Source organism: Mirounga leonina, unplaced genomic scaffold, assembly GCF_011800145.1.
Source record: "Mirounga leonina isolate KUSES-001 unplaced genomic scaffold, KU_Mleo_1.0 Mir_166, whole genome shotgun sequence".
In the NCBI taxonomy this organism is placed as follows: Eukaryota; Metazoa; Chordata; class Mammalia; order Carnivora; family Phocidae; genus Mirounga; species Mirounga leonina.
In genome coordinates, this window is record NW_023270418.1 from 10390160 (window position 1) to 10416399 (window position 26240).

Sequence of the window (26240 nt, forward strand, 5' to 3'; positions counted from 1 at the left end):
CCTCAGAGATCAAGAGTGCTCCAGATTGTGACTGCTCTGCCATCCCGAATCTCAAAGTTATAATAACAACAATGCAACAAGGTCAAGTGAAGGCCCCACATGAATTGTGGCAGACAAAGCATAATGATTTGCTGTTCAAAGACAGAGGATTTGGGGATTGTTTTTTATTGTAGCTTAACCTAGTTCATCCTGATTCATACAAAAGGTTATGAATGCTAGGGGGCAGCACTCCTATTTCGTCCCCTATTGCAATAGAAAAGGAACTAGTTGCAGATAGCCAGACTAGAAACACCAACATATTTCTGCAACACTGTCCGTATTTGACTTATTTTTCAATAGATAACCTAAATCTGGTAATAGTAGAATTCATATGCAATGCTTATTTTATGTCACTGTTCAAAATGCTTTATAAATATTGACTTGTTTAGTCCTCACAGCAACCCTGTAAAGTGGTATTTTTATCTTCATTTTACTGAAGGGGAAACTAAGCACAGAGAAGTTAAATACCTTGCTCAAGGTGACATTGTTAATAAATGAACTGGGATTTGAACCCCAGGGGCCTAATTTCAGAATGCATACTTTTGACTACAAAGTTCTTCTTCTGCTGTGTAATTCAAAGTTTAAAATAATTCAAGGAGGACAAAATTTGCTTCAGAGTTGTAGAGTTGTTGTATTTCCTACCTCATCATCGTAGAAGTTGTTCCTCTCACCCCCTTGCTTTCAGCAATAGTACTCTGATTCCTTTGGGTACTTATCTCTCCTCTACTTCCAGCCAACGTGGTTTGGATGGTGTTGACACCAGTCCTGCTCTAAAAATACATCTGGATTGCCTTAAACCAGTCATCCTATCTCTTCCCTTGGATCAGCTGGGGATTACAGGCAGTGTGAGGAGAAGTTGGCTGGTTTCTGGGGAGTTTTGGGGGGAAAGAAAGATTTCATTCTCTCCCACTGTAATTAGAAGAGTATGGATGTGAAGCTTGGCTCTCCACCATCTTAAAGCTCAGAGGGACAAAATTGAAATTCACAAAACCTGAAATGGAACCAATCCACAGGAAGAAAAGCCAACAAGCTAGATGCTGCTGTCATTGCTTAGGCCCTGAATCAAGCCACACCTCAAGGTAACTGTACCTGTGGGCCTTTACTTCCATGAGCTAATTAATTCCCCTTTTCACTTATGTCCATTTTGACTTGATTTTTCTGTCACTTGTAGTAAAAAAAATCTTAACTCACACAAAGGTAAATACCATGAACAACAAAAGCAACAATAAAACACACTATGTTCTACAAGAGGTATAACCTATTCATTTCTACTCAAGGGGCGGTGGTCAATCTGAATTATTTAAATGGTTGAATTCATCATTATTTTTTTAAGATTTTATTATTTATTTGTTTTAGAGAGAAAGATCGAGAAAGAGTGCACAGGGAGAAGTGGCGGGTGGATAGAGGGACAAGCCGACTCTGTGCTGAGCATGGAGTCCCATGCAGGGCTTGATTCCATGACCCCAAAATCAGGACCTGAGCGGAAACCAAAAGTCAGATGCTCAACCGACTGAGCCACCCAGGTGCCCCGAATTCATCATTATTAAACAGTGAGAACAATTACAAGACAGCAACTCTATTTCATTAACTTAGGTGATATCTCTAACAATGTATTTAATGGCAAAGGGAAGCACCCTGTGGATCTTGTATCTATTTTGTTCTTAATCAAATGACTAAGAATCACTCATAACTAGCATCTTCAGTCATTGTATAAGGGGACTTGCTCAATGTTGTTTGAGGAAGTGGTTACATTTACTTTTTAGGATGGCTAAAATGCATTCTATTCTATCATCGGGCCTCCCTTTTAAAAAGTAATTCTGGGGATTCTTTCATGGCAGCCATTATATTTATTATTTGTTGGTTGAATAACCTGAGGCCCTTATGAATTTAATAAAGCTTTTAAATAATGCTTTATTTTATCTATCATAACCACATTAGTGTACTTTTGGAAATTAACCCATTTATATGTATAGGCTTCATTCATGGCAACACTTACCTTCCAGGCTCTCAGATCTCTGATCTAACTCTGTGATACTCCCTCCCTGACTGAAACTGAAGCCCAATCTCTTTCCAAGCTTTCCAATTATTGCAGTTGCCGAACTCGTGTGGTCTACAACAGGAGTGGGCAACTTTTCCTGTAAAGCACCAGATAGTAAATATTTTAGCCTTCATGAGTCACATGATCTTTGTCATAACTGCTCTGTTGTAGCATGAAAGCGATCACAGGCAATAGACAAACGAATGAGCCTGGCTTTGTTCCAATAACAGTGTATTTACAAAAACAAGTGGCTTGTCAGGTTTGGATCATAAGCTATGGTTTGTCTACCCCTCGTCTAAAGCAATGAAATTTTAAGGTGTTTGGCAGATATCTCAAGCCTGTGAGATGTGTGTTCCCTAGGTTTGAGTGTTTTTAAGTAGTCAGATCATTTGATTTGGTAAAAAAAAAAAATATTTTGAATCATATGTACTATTTCTTTCAGGAAGCACTGGTTATAATTACAAATCATCATCAAATAGAGTATGAAAATGACAATTTAATGAGGACCAGGATGTGCCAGGCACTGTGCTATCTGCTTTATTTATATGACATCCTTTATTCTCACTATAACCCTGGGAAAGATAGATGTTTAGACATACAAGAGCCTAGAGGGAAAGAGAAAATTTATAGATGTGAGACAGTGTAATGGAAAGAACATGAGTTTTGAACACATAGACTTGATTTCAAGTCCTGGCTTCACCCTGATATTCCATGTGACTCTGGCCAGATTTTATAGCTTTCTTAACATTAGTTTCCTCATTTATAACTGAAAATATAAAATTATATGATAAAATTATAATGTAATTATAACTGATCGTACCACCTACATTTTAGAGGCACTGTGAGGGTTTATTGAAATGAGCAAATAAGCATGTAGCCCAGAACATGGTAAGCACTCCTTGTACTTGAGCCATTCCATGCTTTATACCTTATGAGGAAGTGACTTGCTCAAGGTCACCTTGTGGTCAGGGGTGGAACTAGGATTTTCACCCCAGCCTGGCTGACTTCAAAGCTTGTGAACTTTCCACTGCATTGTACTGAACCCCACCTACAAATCTGAAGTGGTGGTGTCCCATGCATGCATGGGAATTGCTCAATCTATTAAAATATGAAATTTCCAAAGCCAGTCACACTAGGTGAACCCCCTATGTTGGGCCATGGAAGCTGGGTGCATGTTTCTGGAAGTAAACATGACAGATCTAGCATACCTCATGGCTGACGCTGCCATGTCATGCTTGATTTGTCTTTCTTCCTCATGCAGACACTATGGGAAATACTCTTGGCTTCCTAAGTCTAGTTCAGATGCTGTTGCTGCCAAATTCCAGAACGGCCATAAAGTGTAACCTGCGCTCTGAGCCTCTCAGGAATCTCTCCCTTACCCCAAAGGATTTGGCCACAGACAGGACACAAGGATGGAAACAGGCCCAATTTCCTCAGCCACGGGATCAGATAAGATCCACAGCTCTAAACTGTGGCTCATGACAAGTCTTTAGTTATGGCAAGGACATTCTCAAACAAGATGAATTTAATTTGTGAATTTCAGAGTTAGAGATGAGTGGATATCTGGAGCTACACCACCATTTTGCAAATGTGAAGACTGGAGCCCAGGTCAGCTAAATAAGCCCAAATAGCACACCCAGCCCTTCTCAGTTCCAGTCTCCCAGCCCCTTTTTTCCGCACACTGCATGCAATTTGAGGGGGAAAAATTACCTAAATCAAGGTTGCCAGATCTAGCAAATAAATACTTCTTTTAGTATCATTATATCCTATGCAATATGTAAGACAATGTTTGGAACCTACAGTCACACTAAATAAGTATTCTTTATCTGAAATTCAAATTTGACTGGGCACCTGTATTTTATCTGGCAAACATAGCCTAAATCAAATAAACAATGCTAAGACTTCTACCTTCTGAAAAACATTGGAAAGCATTAGAAATCTGGCTTAAGTGGCAAAGAATTGAGTGGACAGGAAGAACTCAAAACCTCATAAATTGAAATTGGAAACAATCAATGGCTAGAAGAGAAGTAACATGAAGCTTAAGAAGAACAAGGAAGGAAGGAAAGAAAAGAAGGAAGAAAACAGAAGGCAGAAAGGATGGAAGGCAGAAAGAAAAGACCCTCTGGAGTGGGGTGGTTTCTTCTTTATCTATGTAGGCCATACAGTTACCTTCTTTTCTCAACTAGAAGAGTGTTATATTTATGTTTTAAATTTTTAATCAAAGCCATACATGCAGATGACTTAAAACTCAGAGAGTACCAAAGAGCTTATAAATAAAAGCTCTAGTCCTTGTTCCTATCTCTTAGTTTACTGTTTTGAGGAACCATTTTTAAACTTGATGTCTGTTTCTGAGGTGACTGACTATCCTTGTTTGCCCAGAACTGAAGGGTTTCACAGACTGGGCACTTTTGATGCTAAAACAAGGACAGTCCTGAACAAACTGGGACCATTCATTGGTCACCCTATTTCTTAGAGATATTTTCATCTCTCTAAATAAGAACCCCTATTTTTGCTTAATTTATCAATTTTAGACCTTATCTGTTGATTTCTTCCATTAAAAGGTGAGTATTCATTTTGATTATTTTCAAATGGTTGGTAAAACACCTTTTCCATACAGCTCAAGTTCACCAATTTGGCTTCAGAGAGAACCTTTAGAGAGAATGTGTTTTCTCTAACCAGAGAAAACAAGAATCACATTATATGAGTGTCAAGGTGCCATTTTATTTTCCCACTGAAATAGTTTGCCCCACCTAGGAATCCTTTTAAATATTCTTAACTTTAATTGCCTTTTTCCCTCCACAAAGAAGTCAATTTAAATTAAGCAGAATCCATCACTGTGATAATTTTTTAATGAGTAAAGATAATGTACTGTACAGAAATTGAAATGAGGTGTTCCCAGGATCATTTACAAAGTCTCGAAAAGTCCTCCTAAGGGTCAGCTGAAATTAATGAACCTCAGAGTCTCATGACCATCAATACCTTATAACTGAGGACTGGGTTCAATGAAAAAAAACCTCACAATAATAATAGTTACACTTTCCAATTTGAACATTTATCTCCTTTCATCCCGAGATCCTGAGGAATTTATAAACATTAGTTAAGCCTCACAGGTGTGATTTATTAGATTAATTCACTGATAGCCATCAAGAACTCTAAATGTGCACAGTACTGTTTAATAGAACTGGATTGAAAAGAGGAATAAATTAACATGCTAGGCAGACTGCCACCCTGGGCTAGAGCCCCCAGGATTTGGGGGAAGTCAGAAGAGGAGATGTGCTCCTTAGCTTAAACTTCTTAAATTAACTCTGTTCTCGAAATAGAGTGACCATAGTTTGATGCTTCCTAATCTCTATTGAAATACTCCCCCTCCACTGCTTATCTGAGCCCCTCTTTATTGCTTTGTCCTCGTTATATCATCGGGTGTCAAAGACAGACATGGTGAAATGAGTGACCTTCAGTACAACAAAAGAAGTTACTATGTGCTTTGTGGAAATCTAAATATATTTTTGGTGAAGTTTTAGAGGGAAGAGGAGGTAGTCATGGTACAAATTCAAAAACCAAGGTTTTATTTTGCGGGTCAGTCAAGCCCTTCTTGGTGCTGAGGGTAGGGTAGGGAGAAGAGAGTCACTACACTTTTGATACCAATCTGTGATACATACTGTGAGCAATATGTTGCCTTGATGAATTTCTTTGTGCTTAAAAGGCAAAAGCTTATAAATTAAGAATAAATTCTCAATTATAATTTGCAATAATGGATTGAGTTTATGGAAGTAGGAGGGAAATTTCTTTTATCCGCCTGGTGACCTGAGGGTTAGGTTAGCATGAATAATACAAGAACAATAAACTTAAGGATATTTTATTGTCTTATTTCAGCAAACCCTGAATCAAGGGGGGACAAACGTGATGAAATTGGGGAGTTGAAAAGATAACTCCCCGTAAAATTCAGGAGTCTAAAATAGAATTGGAATTCTAGACTCAAACCTTTGTCCTCCTAGATCAGCGAATTGAATCTCCTCCTTCAATAGGTGAGAAATTTGAGTCCTGGAGAACTAAAGCGACTTAAATAAGAAAGTTAATTAGTGGCAGATCCAGAACCTCTGCTACAAAACCAAATGGACATTTTGGCTATGTTCTTCTAAATATTGCATTTTGTGAAATCATTTTCTGGAGAGAGAAATGAGAAGTCAGATTTGCTTATCTGACAAATGTGAAACAGTAGATACAACTAGTGGAGCTTTCCTGGGAGGACGACAATGGCTTTTTAAAATGGCCTATTGACTCAGTCAGTTAAGCATCTGACTCTTGGTTTCGGCTTAGATCATGATCTCATGGGTTGTGGGATCAAGCCCTGTGTCAGGCTCCATGCTGGGTGTGGAGTCTGCTTGGGATTCTCTCTCTCTCCCTCACCCTTCTCCCCCTACCCTGAAAAAAATAAATAAAAATTTAAAATGGCCTATTAAATCTGCTAAACAAGAGAGGAAGGCAGCCAAACATCATGGATAATCCAGAAGGAGAATAATTCACCTTTGGGTAACAGAATTTATTGTAATCTACTATTTAGCAAAGGATCAACATGAGATATCAGTTCCCACTTATTCAGCCATTAAAAATGCCTCCAAAAGTAGTCAAGTGGGGAACAAAGGGTAACAGACAGTTTGTAATATTTAATGAAACACCAGTATGATTTGGGGAGAAAGATAAAAATAGTGAAGGCTCATGAATATTAGTGTCTTTGGAACTGAAAAACCATAAACAGAAAGTCCATCTACACTATCCCCTCTCCTGCAACAGATAATCATCTAACCATTGATCAAACTCCACAGGAACAGGAAGCTCACTAATTTATGTGGCAAGACTTTCATGGTCACACAAGCTGGATCATTGGAATGTTCTTTAATACAGTGATCCAATACGATCATTGACATTGTGTAATTCTTGTTCCATAGGCCAGCCCTACGAATGTTTAAGATCTATTATTTTCCAGGGTGTGCTGAGTTTTCTCTGTTGGTTTCCCCTTCTCCCACACTGTCCAAGATCCAGTGGCTGCCTCGTAAGCCCTCGTATGGGTCCTGGGAAGCTGAACCCTACAGAGTGCAATGCAGCGTTCTCTTACCAGTTGATTCCCATTTGGGTTAGATCAATGGGAAGGACCCAGCACAACTTGGAGGTCAGAAGAAAAGAGAGGTTAGTGATTTCTTTCCTGATCTACATTTCTGTTTGTGGGGATGTCCTTCTGCTATTACGGTTCCTGTGTAATAGCCTCTCCTCCATGAACCCCTTAGCTCTGCCCACACCTCCGTAAAGCAGCCACTTCATTAAAGCCCTTGGACCATCTGAGCTGGATTCCATTTCCTGCTAGGATTTTTGTTGAGACTCACGTTAAAGAAACAGCAGCTGTTTCTCAAACTTCTCAATATGCTTTCCTGACCTTCTCATTATTTTGGTTGCTTTTATCTCAACACAGTCTAGTTGGTCTGGCCCTTCTGAAGAGCTTGACCCGCAGCGGGCCAGAATGGTCCGGATTTGATCTACTAGAGCATCCTTTAACCTCCCTGGTTAATGATACATTTTCTCTGTTAATTCATGCTGTATTTTTGTGGGGTGATTTTGTTTGCTGGTTGTTCGGGTAGCTATGCCACACGGGTGCCTCAGTTGAAGCTTTCATTCAGTTGAACTCCTAGATTTTTTTCCCACCATGTGCTTTTCTCTTAAATCAGGTCTCGTTTATCTATTTAGCTCCTTGTCAGGAGACTGAATTATTCAACAGACCCGGCCCTGGGATTAACATGCTGGCTCCAAATGAAGACGGAGCACAGGGCACAATATTTTAAGAACATTTTTAGCAAAAAACATCTCAGATTATCTGGTCCGAGACTTTCTTTGCTCTCAAAGACCGTGTCATAAAACTTTCATGATTGTTAACTTCCTTTGGCTTCCATGGTTTTGTCGGTTCTGGACACTAACTGCCCTTTCCTGATTATCTTGCTTTCTGTTGACTATTTTTCCTTTTTCTCCTCCTTTAGTTTAAGTGTTTGGCAAGGTTCTCTCTCGGGCCTTTGTCACTTCTTTTTCTCCAAAAGAAAGAACACACATCTAATTGAAGGCCCACCCTGTGCCCTTTGCAATCAATCTTCATAAAAACCTTTGGAGATACTCGTGTCCTTATTTGATTGATGAAGAACTTGGCATATATCCACTAACAGAGCTAAGCAAGGAGAAGTTCCATGTTATAGAGATAGGCCAGACCATGTAAGAGGTCATCCCTGAGGCCAGATTGTCCCGGATGGTCTTTCCCAGCTTCCCTGCCATGTTGCTGCACCATAATTAGAGATGACTCTGAAGGAAGCATGTCCTACCTACGGATAGTATAGCAGCTTCCCAAGAGGACACCAAGCCACTTTTATAGTTACTACTGACCAGCATAGTCATTTATATGTGTCAGAGTGCCTCAATGGTAAGCCCATTGGGCAAAGCGTTCATTTCCTATATTTTATATTTATATTTTCCCCACCTTATAGAAACTTCTATTATCTATCTTGTTAAATAGAGAAAGAATATTCTGTCTTATTTACAAGAGTTGCTGATATATGGATTCATGGAAACATTGCTCTTTAAATACATAGTTAACATGTTAATTACTAAGAAAACTAAGGCCTCAGAGGTAGAGAAATCTTGATGACCAAACACAAATTGAGTATAACAACGAAAAGGAAATCATGTTATGGTAAATGCATCTGAGAAAATCTGGAATAATATTATTTTCCAATTGTCAATAGCTGCCATCCGTTAATTGATAGAATAGTTTTTTTATAACACATGATAGAAATATAATACTATATTTATGTTGCCCATTAAAATTGTCAAGGAATTTAGGAGCTCTAAGATTTCGGTTTTTCTTGAAAGGTAAATTTAGATGGGGAAAATAACACATGCACAAAAGCACGCATACACACACATGCACACACACAGACACACACAAAATAAAACATACTATACAAAGCCCACACTGTAATTTATCAAGTAGGAAGGAAATTGGCATGTCTTTTCCTGCTGATTTATTGGTTAATTCCAACAATTCACTGTAGAAAAGGCCAACAATGAATTACAATGTGGGAAAAAAATTAAGCAGAGCATTTAGAAAGGCGTTGCAGTATACAGCCTTTAGAAACAACTTACATAGTGATTTTACAGCCAGCCTCAAAGCAATTGGTGCATGTGAAATGCAGTGGACAGCATAGGAAATATACCAGAAAATGTCACATGTCTCACTTCTCATATTTAGAAGAATCTGTCATGCCACATGAAGGTTAGACTTCCCCTTTATCTTCAAGCTAGAATCAGATAACATTAGATCCTACTTACTATTTGTTTTAGGAATCATGTTGCAAGGGCAGTAACAAACATGAACTACCTTAGAGAAGCCAGTGATGGACACTCAGCTTCAGTGATAGAGCATTCATCTTTGATCCAAAAGAAGCATGAGGAGGAACAAAAGTGGAAAGCTTGAATTCCTGTCACTACCATGCATCTGCTCCTCAGGCCCACCCCCAAGAATCCAGAGCTGTTTGAAGAAGGGAGTTTCCTCACTAAGAATCTCCATTTTTAATTTCTCAAATATGGTTTAACAAGACAGTTGCCTCTCTTTGTTTTCAAAGGTGAGTCCCTTTGAAATGACTTAAGAGGTATGTGATGGTTAGTTTTATGTGTTCACTTGGCAGGGTCATGGTGTCCAGATATTTGGTCAAAGAGCATTCTGGAAGTTTCTGTGAGGGCTTTTTTGGGATGAGATTTACTTTTAAATTAGTGCACTTCGAGTAAAACAGATTACTCTTTAAAATGTAGGTGGGCCTCGTCCAATCAGTCGAAGGCCTGAATAGACAAAAGACTGACCTCCCCTGAGCAAGAGGGAATTGTGCAGCAGAGAGCTTTCAGACTTGAACTGCAGCATGGGCTCTTCCTGGGTCTCCAGCCTGCTGGCCTACTCAGCAGATTTTGGACTTGTGGGCCTCCATAATTGCACCAGCCAATCCCTTAAAATAAATTTTTTTTTTCTCTACATAAGCATCCCATTGGTTCTGCCTCTCTGGACAACCTTGACTAATACTGTGCACAAAGTAAATTGTAGCTTAAGATTTTAGAAAACATTGTAGATGTAATTTATAGTGTTAATATTGAGAGACAGGTACGACATTCTAGGCTTTTTTTGTTGTTACTGTGCTTCAGGTAAAGAAAAAAGGAGCGCGATGCTTATTTATTTGTTTATTTTTATAAGCACCATTGACTCTTTACAATGTTCCCAGGAAGAAGATATCATCTCCTTTCTATAGATGAGAAAAAGGAGCCCCAGGAAGATCAGGCCACTTTCTAGAGGCTGCATAGCTAGTGGGGAGCCTCTGTGGAGCTGTTTCACTGCAGAGCCTCTCGGTCTCTTTGTTTGCTTATTTGTTTATTTGAGTCAGTGCGTTTTCCATTCTCCCATGCTGCTTTTTCAGATGCCATAGTAAGTCCTGCTAGAAACATACCTGTATCCAGAAGTGTTCCTTTGTGAGCGACACTCCCATTGTTGGGAACTTACCAGGCACGAGGCACTGTGCTAAGGGCTTTTCTTATATCACCTCTAATCCTTTTTTTTTTTTTTTTAAAGATTTATTTATTTATTTATTTGAGAGAGCGAGAATGAGAGGGAGAGAGAGCACATGAGAGGGGGGAGGGTCAGAGGCAGAAGCAGGCTCCCCGCCGAGCAGGGAGCCCGATGCGGGACTCGATCCAAGGACTCCAGGATCATGACCTGAGCCGAAGGCAGTCGCTTAACCAACTGAGCCACCCAGGCGCCCTATCACCTCTAATCCTTATTTTAACCTTGTCAGCCAGGTACTGGTGTTTCCATTTGACACCCAGGGAAACTGAGGTCCAAAGTCAAGTAACAGGTTCCAGGTCACACAGCTGAGCTGGGATGCACGCCCAGGTTAGTTTGCCTGGCACCCTAACTAAGTGACTCCTACACTAGGAGTCTAACTAACTAAGTGACTCCTACACTAGGGCCACAGGCTCATCTCCTGGGAATCCTATGCCAGCGTGTTCCCACAAATCAGAACCCTTGGTTTTCAAACATACAAGCTCGTGTGTTGTTGAGTTTCTCTTCTCACGAGCTCAAGGAAGGAGCAGAAAGATTGCTTTGCTTGCAGCATGCTATTTACTGAGGGGAAAGAGAGAAGACAAAAGTGTTCCCTTAGGAGAGTACAGAAGATGCACTATCGTTTCTATTGACATATGCTTTCTATTGATGGTGGGGTCTAGGGCTGCTTCCACCCCAACACACTGTTTTATGTTGGGGCAGCAGATTTCATGGGCAGAACTTTTTTAGTTTCCTGGCTTGTTCCCAGAAAGTGATCTATCAGCACCCACCTTCCCTCTCCCTGCCCCTGTGCCTATCTGGCCTTAAAAAAAAAAAAATAAAGAAGAAGGTGAAATAAGCACCTTGTTGGGGTTATTTCCCCCCCTCCACGGTGTCCTAATCATACCCAGACATCATTGTCCAAAGCCACATACATGTCTAGAAAGAAAAGAGAAGCAGAATAAAACTTCAAGAAAAAAGATCAGAAAATGATGCTGAAAGAAAGGTGAGCTCTTGTGGATGGGTGAAATGCGGTTCCCTCTCCTGGATGTTTGTAAATGTGCAGAGAAACCTGTCTTCACTCAGGAGCAACAATGTGCTTTTTGATGTATATGCCTCTGCAGACTACAGGAAGGTGAGCCATTTTTTACTGAGGGAGAGTGACAGAAATCTATCAACCTGGCTTATCATCCCACAATTACAGCAATTTATAGTGTGCTTTTCGCAAGGTCACCTGCACCAGCAACCAAACAAAAGCACTCTCCCCGCCTTTGTTCCGAAGAGACCTAACACGCTCTCTGTAACTCAGGCTATCCAGGATATTTTTCAATTAATTTGCAACCACTTGGGCTTAGCATTGCACAAGCTGGCATATATATATCATTCTTCATTGGCTGGAAACACTGTCACAACCCCCACGTTATAGAAGAGCTGCTTTTCCTTTTCCTTTTCAACGCACTTCATTCAGCTTTTTCTTTCTTCTTGAGATAAGGAACTTGCAGTGAGGGAAAAAAAAAATTCCTGTGATTTCAAGAAGGAGCTTTTCTTTCTGATAAGCTGCCTATATTTTTCTATCATTGTCTGAAGTTGTCTGAAGCAATTAAAAGCATGGCTAATTCTTCTGAAAGGATGTTGAACCTCTGCATTCAGAAGAGGACTTCCCTGAAACAGTGTTGGGTGCCAGGATCTGGTTCTTCAGTACCCAGAAGCTGTTTGTAGTGGGCATGTGTGGAGACAGGGACTGAAATTTTTAGGTCAAAAATGTGCTCATGGACATTTTAAGAGAAGAGACAAGAAAGCTCAGTAGTCCGGCCTTCTTTCCTCCACCATTGTCTCTCTTCAGCATTTTGCTTGTCACAGAATCTGTCTATCTATCTATCTATCTATCATCTATCATCTATCTATTTATATTTTTAATTTTAATTCCAGTATAGTTAACATATAGTTGCTATATTCATATATTAGTTTCGGGTGTGATTCAACAATTCTATATATTACTCAGGACTCTAACTCTTTTCCTATTGCTACTGGTTGCAGTTCCCACCTTCCCCCACCCCACCAAAGCCCCAGCACTCTCCCTGTCCCCGTTCCCCTCTCCCCTTCCTCCCCACCCCTGAGCAGCTCACTCCATCAAGGTCTTCTGCTCTGTTCTCCAGAACTCTAAGCCCATCGGATTATTTTCCTTCTCACAGTGCTCATCTCCCTGACAGTCTCAAATTTATCCTCCCATTGCCCTTCAGATTGGAGGAGAAATCCGTCATTCAAATGCCTCCTGGCCCAGAGGCCTTTCCCATCTCTTCCACTCCCCCAGGCCACAGGGGAGGTTTTCCTTTTTCTCATTTTTGGCCCTACCCCAGTCTGGAGGCCATGATCCCCCCACCCATTTTTGTCTTCACTCACTTGCTCTGTGAGATTTTCTGTCATCTTCCCTTAGCACTTTTGGGGGGCCGTACTGCTGAGTGGTTGAAAGGTAGTACATCCGGGCTCTGGTGTCACACCCATCTGAGTTGAAATCCTGCCATCACGACGTGGCTTCTGCTTCCTCTGTCTCTGTTTGCAGTTGTGGTTTCTTCACCAGGTAGGTATGCTCAGATGTGGAAAGTGCTGGGTGTAAGGCTTCTGCATATCTATTAATAAATATAAATGGTAGGAATTATTGTTTCTCAGGAGCTTTCCTTGTAGTTTTCCTTTTTCTTTCTCCGTTTTTGTCTTGGTTAGGTTTGGTTTATGTGAAAATCATAGTTTGCATGCCCTGTTATTTGAATGAAAATAATTACCACTTGTGCTAAAACTCTGAGAATCTGAGTGCTGGTGCAATGTATGCATTCTACAGTGGGGAAAACCAACCCACACTCATGGACAGACTCCCAATGTCCGAGCTAGAAGGTCTCCTTTCTTTAGGATCATACCAGATGGAAGAAACAATGGGATACTCTGGGAGGGTCTGGGATTGGCAAGCCAGTTATTTATGTGAAATGTCACTGGTGCCACAGATCTGGACATGCAATGAATCGAGTACAAGAAGCTAGGGAGGAGGGGTGGGGAAGTGGGCAGCATCCAGGAAGTTAGTGAGCAGGACTGAGAGTACTGATCCCAGGGAAGCTATTTGCTTTTGTCTCCATTATTTGCTTTGGGTTATGGACACTCTTAGCCCCATATGTGATGAAAGTAGCCAGAAACTTTACATTTTTACAAGCATTCACAATCTAAACAGCTATTAGATCCCCTGGAAACCCCATAGTTGACTTGTTACTATCTGTTGATCCCAGGTTAAAAATCTCATCTAACTCTCAAGTAGTTACTCAGTGACTAGATTTTTCATAGCCTGGTTGAAATATTCTGAAGATTTTCTAATTTCCTTTTCTATAAATCTATAGTAATCAAATAATCTTTTCCTGATTAATTTCATTTCTCCAAGACATTGAAAAGAGGAAAAAGGTACTCTGGTAAAGAAGAAATGTGTTGCCAAACAATGTACCAACATACCTTATGCCTGTGCGTGCCATTTTTTTCCTGCTCAATTTGGACTGGATCTCGGAACCCTTCCCAGCCGGTATCCAGGTATTTCCCCACCAACTGATTGCGGTTGTCATATAACAGTGCTCATCTATATTCCATGTGTTCTGCCTTTCTCAGCTTCCTTTGGAAAAACTGGGGTCACATGGCAAGTTCTGCCAAATGGGTAGTGAGTAAAAGAGATGTGCACCACTTTCGTTAATTGTAATTGCCGGAGACAATCAAATGCAAATGTGCTTACTCCATCTACCCTTCTTTCACTGAGACAAACTTAAAGATCGTGTGTTCCGGGGTGCATAACTAAAAAGGGAGGCTGGCCACTTCTCGTGTGCACAGGATGTTACAGGAATGAGCAATACATCTATACTGGGTAGCACCATGGAGGTGTAGGATCTGTCTCCTCTAGCAGAAGAATCAGCCCTAACCTAATGAATAGAGCCTGTCAGATAAGCTTTCTTTGCCATTCCTCCTGGGTACTAGAAAGATAAAGCAGCCAGCTTTAATGAACATGGTTAGTTGTGAGTCAACTGAGATAATTTTCTAGACCTAAAGATACAAGGAACGTCGCCAATCTGGATGCATCCTGTGTCTATGACTTAGTCACTGACTGGCTTCTCTCCATGGAATCCTTCTCTCTACTTTCCATAGACCTAATTTTCATAGATGAAGAAAAGAGAGCCCCTTGCCCAAGGGCACACACACAGTGGATTAGAACCAGAAGCCAGATCTCCTGACTCCAGACCCAGGACCTCTCTCCTCTCCCTCTGCATTTTCGACAAGTGGGAGCAGTGGGGGTTCTAGCCATAGATTCACTTCCCTTAACAATGTGAAATAAACACCTAGGTGATAGCCGTGCACACATGCGAAATTACAAAAGCCATTAGTTTTAGGAATTATCTTTAAATCTGCAAACTCTGCTTCCCATTAAGAAGGCCTTCTTTTTCATGCCACCCCAAAGTAGTCATTGAGTTTAGCAAGCAGAGATTCCCATTGTAGCATCAAGGAATGACTTTCTCTCCTTCTTGATTGATTGATTAATTAGTTATGTGTACTTGGGTCCAGCAGGGAGCCCAGTGACAGCTGTGACATGAAAATTACCGGAAAGTTACAAAAATATGTAGCAGTGTTGACTTGCTGAAATGTAGTACCAGGGATTGATTAGAAACAGACACGTCTAACGATCACATCTTGAAATTACCTGTCACTGCTGAGGCCTTCAGAAGAATCCTTTTGATTAGGATGAATTAATTCAGTTCCAATTTAATCACCTGCAAAGAAAGTAGTGAATATTCTCTCTTCTTATTTCAACATTTTTTTTTTTTTTGGTCTAGAATCCTGGAGTTTAGAAGAACAAGTCCCATAGAGAAAAAATGATCTTTGAAAAATTAAAGCCCAATCAGATCATTCCCTGCTTAAATCCTCTAATGGTCTCCCATCGCCTTAGGGATAAAACCCACTACCGAACATTGCCGCTAAGACCCCCACCTGTCCAGCCTTCAGCTTCCTCCCGGACTCATCATACATCCCTCCTCCCCCTTCCTCTCTGTGCTCTAGTCACACTTCTCCTCCAGGTCTCACCACGGCCCCCACCCACCATAGGGCTTTGGCATATGCCCTTTCCTCTTCCTGAAATTCTCTTTCTTATCAACTCTATTTTATTCTTCAGGTCTCAGATCATGTCACATCTTAGGAATGACTTCCCTGGTCTCCTGCCTAGGTCAAATCTCCCTATCAAGACTCTCCTGGCATCATGTACCTCCCTTCAGAGCACTTGTCACAGATATAATTTTACATTTTGTATGTGTGTGCAATTACAGAACTAAATTTTCTTTCCCCAAATTAGAAACGTTAAGTCACGAGGACTGAGCGTGCTTCTGTTTTCTGTTGGCAACATTTTCTTCCAGCAGTCTTCCTCGGCCAGAGTGGGCCCTCAATTTACACTTGATGAATAAACTAATGAATGAATAGCTAATCAACTCATATAGCCTGGTATAAATTTAATAGAAATCACAACCAGGCATTTTCCTTGAGCTTTTTGGACAACAAAAACATATAAGTAGACAAGAATCTTAAAATCATCCAAAGCTCTGTGATTTCTAAGCAGCAGATATCCTGCTGCACAAATAAAATGGCAACTAAAAAATCCCATCCTTCAGATTTCATCCACGTGGTTCTCAGATGGCTTAGCAAACCCGAGGCATTCATAATTCAGAAGAGCCTGAGAGTTGTGTGGTGTCTTGCATGCTCAGTGAAATGATCACCTTTGTGCTTGGCAATCTCTTCTGACCACAATACTACAATGAAAAAAGGCCATATATAGTAATGGTGGTCAGTTGTGTCAGTCAGGGTCCCAGCGGGAAGCCCTTGGCTCATTCAAAAGGGATTAACTAAAAAGAATTTAAGGGAGAGTCTAGTTCTAGAGGTGTGGATAGGCTTAAGGGAACCAACAAAGCATGGTGAAGCTCATAGGAATTAGCAATAGTGGGAGCTGTTACTACTCCTAAGCTGAGGAAGCAAGAGAAAGGAATGGGGCTAGAGAAATCTAATAAAAACAGGTGCCCTGGAGGAGGAGCTGCTATGAGAAGCTGTAGCCATTCAGACTGGCCATGGAGGAATCCCGCTACTGTCAGAACCCTCAAGGTAGGGGCGGAGTCAGGGAAGAATAATCCTCCAACCCCTGCCTCCTGCTGCCCTCCAGCCCCCTCACATCCAACTGGAAGGCAGAGGTGAGAGTTTGATGAATGTTGTCTATAGTGGTCAGCTCCTCTGGGCCCAGAGCAAGGCAGAGAAGTGTGAGAATGGGCTTAGGAAGGGATGGGAGGATAAACAGAATGGCCAGCATGCCTTTAGTTTTGTATAGCACCTACCATGTGCCACTCACTGTTTTAAGCTCTTTCTATATTAATTCAGTCAATCTTTGCAACAATCCCAATGGGAAAGCACCAATGTTTTCCCCTCTTATAGCTGAAGAAACTGAAATGTAAAGAGATTAAAGGACTTGTCTAAAGCCATACAGCTTGTTAATTGGTGGTGGAACTAAAGTTCAAACCCAAGCATTCTGGCTCCAGAGCCCATTCACTCCACCATGTTAGACTTCAATAGAATAGTGTCCATTAAAGGCTTCTGTGCTCTTGCTGGGGACAAATCACCAGTGCAGGAACTATGAAAGAAATAGACTCAAACTTTATCTCAGAATTAGAATAAATACTAACTAGCCCTTTGGAGATTGGGAAAATTCAATTTGTGTTATATATACTGGGAATATATTGGGAATGTATTTATTTCCCAGTAAATTGCTGTTTTGGGTTACTGACTACTAACCGCAGTGGTGATGCTCAAATATTTGAGCATTCATTAGGCACCTATGATTAAGGACATAACTGAAGCTTAACTCAGAAAAGAAAATATCTACAAGTGTGTCAGCACCATCTAGCCAAATTCTCATATTGAAGATAAACTTAAAGAATTTTAAGTGGGAGGAGAGAATACATTCAAGATGTATTAAGTCTCATACTCACCCATTTGCTCCATGACTTTGATATTTGCCGAGCATGAGTAACTAATATCTGATATAAGCTTGAATTGAAAACAAAGTAATATCCATCATGCCTTATTTCTATGTAAAATAACTTACTGATTTAATGTTTTCTTTGCTATAAATTCAGAAAATACAGCTATACGAAAGGAAGAAAATAAAACCAACTATAAACTCAGAGCCTAAAAAAAAAAAAAATAACTGTGCCCCTGCTGTGTCTTCTTATTGTCTGTTCTGCTTGTGTCATGCATATTTACAGACTCGAGATCGTACTGAGTACATTCATTTAAATTTTATTTAACCAATAGTATATTACAAGCATCTTTCCATGTCTCTAAATATGTTTTTTCCCTCATTTTAGTGTCTATGATAAGGTTTCCTTTTATAAGGACAGACCACATCTTATCTACTCAATCCCCTGGAGCTGGGCATTTAGGTTGCTTTGAGTTTTTCTCTATTATAAGCAACATACTCACAACCAAACCTTTGTATTCTTCTTGCAGCGAAAATATCCATGAAGTGATTTTTTTTCCCTACTCGAACATTCCTGCTGCTGCTTACCTAAAGTCAGGGATTTTCTGTTAATAATATGCGAATGTTTTACATGCTTAGGTTTGGAGGATGATGGATCCTTGAGAATTTGATACAATTGGCTCAGCTCACCAGTAGAAGTCAAAAGCTTTACTATAGATCCTAAAATCCAGTTTAAAAATGTCAATGTCATTCTTGTTTAACAGAATTTAATATTGGATAAAGTGGGGGGGTCGGTGGTTTTCTGTTTTCTTTTTTTCAATTGAAATATATTTGACATATAACATTGTGTAAATTTAAGATGTACAACATGTTGTATTTGATATATTTATGTATCTAATACTAGGTCATTTTTTTAAAAACCCTAAAATTAAAAAAACAAAACCCATGAAGGCCAAAAGTATCTTTCTGTTAGAAAAAAAGAAACAAACTTGTGTAGTGGGCTGAGCACTTTTAGTTAAGGAAGTATGGCTCATGAAAGCAAATGTCTTTGTTTCACTTGTCATGCTATGCAGTAGCTAGTTATATTAGTTTGCAAAAAAAAAAAAAAAACACCTTACAGACCTGTGAGTCTATAAAATGAATGTAAGTGTCATGCACTGTGGTGGCTTCTCTCTGAAGTCCTAAAGGCATTTTTAGATGCTTGAACAGTTCAGTCATAACACGAAAGGATTTTGATCTTTCCTGCTAACTTAGCATGAAAAGAAATTAAGAAACTTGGTCCTCTATGATGATAGTATTAATTCTAAGCAAATGTACTTGCAAAATTCAGAGACACTTCAGCATCCTAAATGGGAAAGTAAAACACTGGGCAAAAAAGAGATCTAATTTCTCAATCTAGGGGAGAGAAATCCAATTATCGAGGCAAAGGATGCTTCCTCATTTAGTACAACTGCTGAGAAAAGGGGCCTTACCTCCCAGATCCTGCTACAGGTTTCCTGTTTGTGGAACCTGGCTCAAGCTTCAGGCAACTAATTGCTATGTTTTGTGCCATTTCTTCATTTCAAAGGCTCTTTGTTAAAGGCTTTTGGAATTGTCTGGCTAGGCTATAAACCATTTAAGATTCCAAATGAGTAACATGTCTTCCATGAAGAAAAGTAATACCATAAAGCCTACTGTGTGCCAGGGTTGGCATGGATTATGCCCTCATCCTATGATAACAATAGGAGAGAGGCTCTGAGAGCTGAAAAAGCACCTGCCAGACCCTACAGCCAGAAAGCGGCAGGGCCAGGCCTTTACCTAAGTCTGTCCTACCCTACAACTCGCTCTATTTTGAATATATTATATACACCATAGACGGACATAGTGAGGGTGTTCACCCTAATATAATGGACTGTTGTAGCAAACATTCACTCTTTTTTTTGGCTGACTGTCATTCAATCATGCTCCTCCCCAGTTTCTTTTATGGTGGGACTCTTCTCTGAAGGTCATTTTAATGGGAGGACAGTTCTCACCTACCTCCCACTATCGAAGCCTAAGAGATCCTATCATTCCTTTTCAGGTCCCCTGGTACAGGGAGGAGACAGTCACGGGATGAGGGTACCACTCAGATTCCTATTCTGAGAGGCTGTGTTCATCATGGTGGTAGATGTGGCATGGTGACCAGACATTTCCTACTCTAAGATGTGGAGTTTCATCTCCAGCCCCTGGAGCCCCTTCATTCTGCTCCATTTCCCAACTTATGTCCTTCAGCCTCCCATTGATTTTGTGAACTTGCCCCCTCTTCCAATAAATCCTCTTCTGTTAAGTAGCCAGCATTAATTTCTAAGGTTTACAACCACAAGTCTCAACGAATATTGGCTCTCACTTTTTTGGGTAACTGGCCAGAAAATAACCCATAGTCTTTACATGGGACTGAAAGCTATAATAGAGTTTCAAGGACCCTGTGAAAATTATTTCTGGGATATTAACAGCAATATATCCATTTAAATCAATAAGAGGTAGATAAATTATGAGGGCCAAGTATGGTGCTTAGTGATTACCTTCTCCCTTTAACCCATCATATTTGGGCTGTCCCCACTGACCACTTAGAGTTTTATAACTGAAAGGGACCCTGGTGATATCTAGACTAACACCCTCATTCCCTTTTTATGGGGTTGCTCCCTCATCAGCTGTGAGAAGGATATCACATCCTCTTTACCCTTTGGACTTCAATATTCACAGTGTCACTTCCAAGACTTCCATTGTCCCTTTTGAACATTAGCTTAAAGTTATTAAGCTTAATACACACTTGCTTAATGCATAGGGAATGAAAAAAGGGTCACTGAGGGAAATCTATGCTTCTCATTTCTTCCGTTTTGTGGGGTTTCAATTTCAAGCGGCCTTTCCTCCTAAGTCTAAGGAGTTTTATTTAACACTAATAATAGTAATAATAATAATAATAGGAGGGATAAAATGTCATCAAGGGAAAAAAATGAAGTCTCTAAATTATTTAAGTGCTTTGGGATGGCAAAAGGTAACTAACTGAAAACCAGAGAAAACAGCAACAGTTCATAATTCTACCTGGCAGCAGAGGGCAACCTGAAATATGGGTCTGACCAGCTGATCCTCTTGGGAACACTTTAATAGGCTTTTAATATGATATGATTATATAGTCCAGTTTAATAGTCTCCATGCACTGCGTACTGTGATGGTGGGTGCATAATCGGGAGCAAGGCATGCTAGGACTAGGAGAACCAACGTTTCTGTTGGGGTTAGCAAAATCACTGGGACCTGACAGACAGGAGAGGCTGGTCAGCTGCTATGGTTGATTTTATGTGTCGGCTTGTCTGCGTCAGTGGATGCCCAGATATATGGTTGAACATCATCTCTGGGTACGTCTGTGAGAGTGCTCCAGGAAAAAGTGAACATTTGAATTGGTGGACTGGGTAAAGTAGGTGGTCCTCCCCAGTGTAGATGGGCATCACCCAACCTGTAGAAGGCCTGAACAGAACAAAGCAGCCGAGGAAAGTTTACTATTCTCTTTGTGCCTGACTGAACTGAGACCTTGGTCTTCCCCTGCATTTGGACTGGCACTTACTCCATTGTCACTCTGGTTCTCAGGCTTTTGGACTCAGTTTGGAATTTATGCCACCAGTTGTCCTGGGTCCCCAAGCTTGCAGATGGCCGCTCATGGGACCTCTCAGCCTCCATAATCCCATAAGCCAGTACCTTCTAATAAATCTTATTACAGATAGATGATGATGATAATAGATAGATAGACAGACAGATAGATAGGATGGGACTGGAGGAGATTATGCTAAGTGAAGTAAGTCAAGCAGAGAAAGTCAATTATCATATGGTTTCACTTATTTGTGGAACATAAGGAATATCATGGAGGACGTTAGGAGAAGGAAGGGAAAAGTGAAAGGGGGAAAATTGGAGGGGGAGAGGAAACATGAGAGACTATGGACTCTGAGAAACAAACAGGATTTTAGAGGGGAGGGGGGTGGGGGGGATGGGTTAGCCCGGTGATGGGTATTAAGGAGGGCACGTACTGCATGGAGCACTGGGTGTTATACGCAAACAATGAATCGTGGATCACTACATCAAAAACTAATGATGTATTGTATGGTGACTAACATAACATAATAAAATTAAAAAAAAAAAGACAGATAGATGGACAGATGGATAATCTCTTATGATTTCTGTTTCTCTGCAGAACCCTAACTAATACACCAAGTTTTGACACCTGGTACCTACACAAGTGGTTGTACAGTTTGAAACCCAGTGTTGAAGGGTGTTGTAAGCTTAGAAGCAGTTAGGGAACTGTTTGAAGGAAGCCAGAGTTGAACATTTCAAGCAGGAAGTTGTAACTGCCAGTGAAGGCAAAATTCTTTCCTGGTTCTTGAGATTGTACTGAATGTGGAAGGACTCCATCTCAGGCTGGGGTTCTAAGAAAGAGGAGTTCAGCAGGCTATCAGGGGCCCAGACAGAGAATCTCCAAGCCAGAGTTCCAGTCCCAGAGGCAGATGGGATGCTAAGCAGTATAGCCAACTGCTTAATTGTATGAGTGCTTGAACCAGATTGCCCAGATTTAAACTCCATCTCTGCCACTTGCTAGGTGATTCCCTTTTGTACTACTTAATCCCTTTAAAAAAATTAGTTGGACTTCCCAGCCTCTAGGACCATGAGAAATAAATTTTTGTTGTTTATAAGCTACTCGGTCTATGGTGTTTTTAATAGTTGCCCAAACAGACTAAGTGCCTAAATCTATAGTCTTGGTAGAGGGAAATGTTATAACTCAGAGACTTTAAAGTCATCTCAGGCTATTTCTGCCATGACAGCTAGTGAGCCCAGTTGACCACATAACCTAGTTCCAAAAGCTCAGACCATATATACTTCCTGCTCTACTTCTGATTAACCCAGAAACTGGGGCAAACCTGAAGCTGCTGGTCACTGTCAGGGAATTCAGCCCCTACTCCAATTTCTTTGAACATTTTCATTCTGTACAATAATGGATACCTAATTTCACTACATGATAATGTTAGACAAATAAATACCATTTACCACCAATATGATGCTGGTGGACAATGAGTTAAAATTTCCCATCTGATTTGTTGACTGAGCCAGGTGAACTTGATCAAGCAATTTGTTAGGAAAGCTAAAATATAGTCCAGAAGACTCTCTTGGCTTGGAGTTTGCATTTGTTTTTCTTTTATCTTTTCCCCAGTCATAAATCTTTGATGGGGAAGAGGAGAAGAGAGTGAAAACGGAATGAGAAAAAAAAAAAAAAAACCCACAATGAAGCATGTGAAGGGATCTCTCACTCCCCACACATCCATCCTCCAAGCTGGGCAGCAGAGATTACAAATCATACTACACAAATCAAAAGTCCTTCACAGCTTCCACTGAAAACCATTTCAGAAATATATTCCTAGGGCTCTGTTCTCCCAAAACACAGCTCATCATGAATGGACTCTGCTCAGAATGACATGGCACTCTGACTCGGGAATCAATGAGAAATAATGGAAAGTACAACCATTTCCATTTTATGATGGAATATGAAATGACAGAACTGGGAATCAGAATCCTGGAGAGTCCTTATCCTAGATGACCGACTGCCACTCTGGGCCTCAGCATCGTGATCTCTAAAGTGGAAGGGAGATTCATCTTGGAGAGCAAAGGATCTCTAAATCCTGATTTGCGTGGGATAGCTGTTTCCATCAACCTCATTAAAATATCCATGTTTTTTATTTAAGGTCTAAAGTAGTATATAGTTGGGTTTTATCAAGTCTGACAATTTTGGTGTTTGGTGTATTTAAAGAACTTGAGTTTGTATCTATTTATTTTGGGGTATATATCTATTTATTTTCTGTGTGTCTCATTTGCTTTATTTTCTTTTCCTCTGCACTCTTGACATATTTTAGATAAATCCAATATTTCTATCCTTTGTCTTCCCTCTCTAAAATCTTGTTTTGCTAACATACAGCCTTGAGACACCTGGGTGGCTCAGTCAGTTAGCATCTGCCTTCGGCTCAGGCCAGGATCTCAGGGTCCTGGGATCAAGTCCTGCATCGGGCTCCCCACTCAGTGGGGAACGTGCTTCTCCCTCTGCCTACTGTTCCCCTTCCTTGTGCTCTCTCTCTCTCTTTCTAACAAATAAATTAAAGAAAAAATCTTTACTAACATACAGCCTTGATTTATTAGAACTTAATATAAGTACTTTGAGCACTTCACAGATAACACAGGACCTTAGAATACTTTAATCCCATTTAATTACTTTTGGCTTTTCTGTTATGTTATAATGCATTTTAATTCCATGTATTTTGTACCACCCCTCCAAAGGCATGATTATGATTTTGTGTTCAATATTCATTTATATTTATCCACCTATTGAACTTAACTAAAATATACGTTGCTCTTCATTCCTTTCTGTATTTCCCTGTCTCCTGGGATCAGTTTCTATCTGACCTTTGGTATTTCTTCTAGTTTAAGCCCTCCTAGTTATGAATTCACTCAACTTTTGAAGAATATTTTTACTGAATATAAAATTTTGTGTTGGCCCTTTTCTTTTAGTACTTTAAAGACATGTTCCCACTGTCCTCTGACTTCCATCCTTTCTGTTACAAGGAGTAACCTGTCAGTTTTAACATTACTATTTAGAGATAACATATATATTTTTTAAAAATTTCTGGCTGCTTTTTAGATTTCCTTTTTGTTTTTTTCAGAAACTTTATTATCCTGAACTTAGGTGAGATGTTTTTCTCTGGGTTTTTTTTGTTTATCCATTTTGTATCCTCTTTGGGGTTCATAGGGCTTCTTATGGCCAACATCTTTTTATTTTTTTATTTTTTTATTTTTTAAAGATTTTATTTATTTATTTGACAGAGAGAAACACAGCGAGAGAGGGAACACAAGCAGGGGGAGTGGGAGAGGGAAAAGCAGGCTCCCCGCCGAGCAGAGAGCCCGACGCGGGGCTCGATCCCAGGATCCTGGGATCATGACCTGAGCCGAAGGCAGACGCTTAACGACTGAGCCACCCAGGCGCCCCATGGCCAACATCTTTGATCTGTCTTTGAAAACGTTTTGTATTGTTTCTTCAAATATTTCCTCTTCCATTTCTCTTTTATAGTCTCTTTTACCATCTCCATACATCTTTATATCTTTATGCTCTCTTCTATTTGCTATCCGTTTAGCTCTCTGTGCTTCAGCCTGGATGTTTTCTACCAGTTGGTTTCCTAATTTATTATTCAACTTTTCTTCTATGCCTGGTCTGGTATTATACTGATCTATTGAGTTCTTAATTTTAATCACTATATTTTAATTCTATAATTTCAATTTCCTTTTTAAAATAAATGGTATGTACCTAGTGAAATTCTCCATCTTGACACCTATTTTCTTGAGCATATTAATCATAGCTATGTTAAAGTTCATTTCTAATAACACTGAAAAATGGATCATCTGCAGGTCTGTTTCTATTGTTACTTTTTCTCTTGGTTCTGTTTCTTGTCATACCTGGTAATATTTTACTGATGGCCATCCACTGTTTATGTTAATTACTAGAGGCTCTTAATGCTAAATCCTTCCACAAAGAGTTTACCTTATCCCCTGATAAGCTGGCAAGATGGTAGCAGATAAATTTAATTTAACCAGTCACTGAATGGACTCGAGGTTGGATTATAATTTTCCAAAATGCCATGTACATCTTGTTTGTCCCTACTACTAGAATGTCATCCTCAAAGTTTTCCAACTAATATTCTGATGTGTTTATTTTGGCCTCTCCCCAATGGTGGAGCCCACTTTTACTTTTTTGTCTTCCCAGCGCTAAGAGAAAGTGGAAAACTCTGTTTTGCCACTGGAATCTTACATTCCTTTTCTGTAAAATGAGCAAATATTTTCAAGGGAAAGTAGAGAGTTAAGCTTAGTTCCCTAGGACCCTTTTCTCAGTAGGATCTTGCCCCCCCACCCAATTTTGCCTGACATGGCAACTTCAAATTCCAGTTTTTTACTTTGTTTCCTTGTGAGATTGCCACATTTTCCACGGGCTTCTCTGTTTCTTAACAGAAGCTATATGTTTGTGTCCTCTGGATTCTTGGCTTCCTATCCTAAGAATCAACAAATGCCCTCAGGGAAAACAGTGGTCAGAAGATGTTAGCACATCATTTCTTTTCTCTGGGATCTTAGCCTTTTAAATATTGTTTATATCAGCAGTTCTTTGAGAGCTGCTGCTTTTTCTTAAAAAATTTAATCTTTTTTTTTTCCTCCTGTCATTCTCAGAAGGAGTATTAGTCTGTTACTCTGACTCTGATGGTTTTACAAAGATGACTATAAATTCTTTGACCCCATTCCTATTGGGAGGTGAGGTTTATAACTTCTACCCTTAAGTTTGGGCAAATTAGTAACTGCTTCAACTAATATAGTATAGCAGAAGTAAAAAATGGTCACTAACTTCTGCCTTGTGCTTCTGGAACACTTGTTTTAAAGCCCTGAAATACCATGTAAAATATCCAACTACTCTGTGACTGCCATGCTGTCTAGGTCACATG

At 40.1% G+C, this 26240-nt stretch overlaps 1 protein-coding gene across 1 annotated transcript in view; it reads right to left on the reverse strand.

Annotated features, from left to right (window-relative positions):
• LOC118016255 (doublecortin domain-containing protein 1-like) overlaps window positions 1-26240 on the reverse strand; it is a 227197-nt gene that overhangs the window by 23185 nt on the left and 177772 nt on the right. Inside the window, exon 19 of the mRNA XM_035013706.1 lies at window positions 2036-2174. Coding sequence (XP_034869597.1) covers window positions 2036-2174 — 139 coding nt within the window. The remainder of the gene's footprint in view (window positions 1-2035; window positions 2175-26240) is intronic.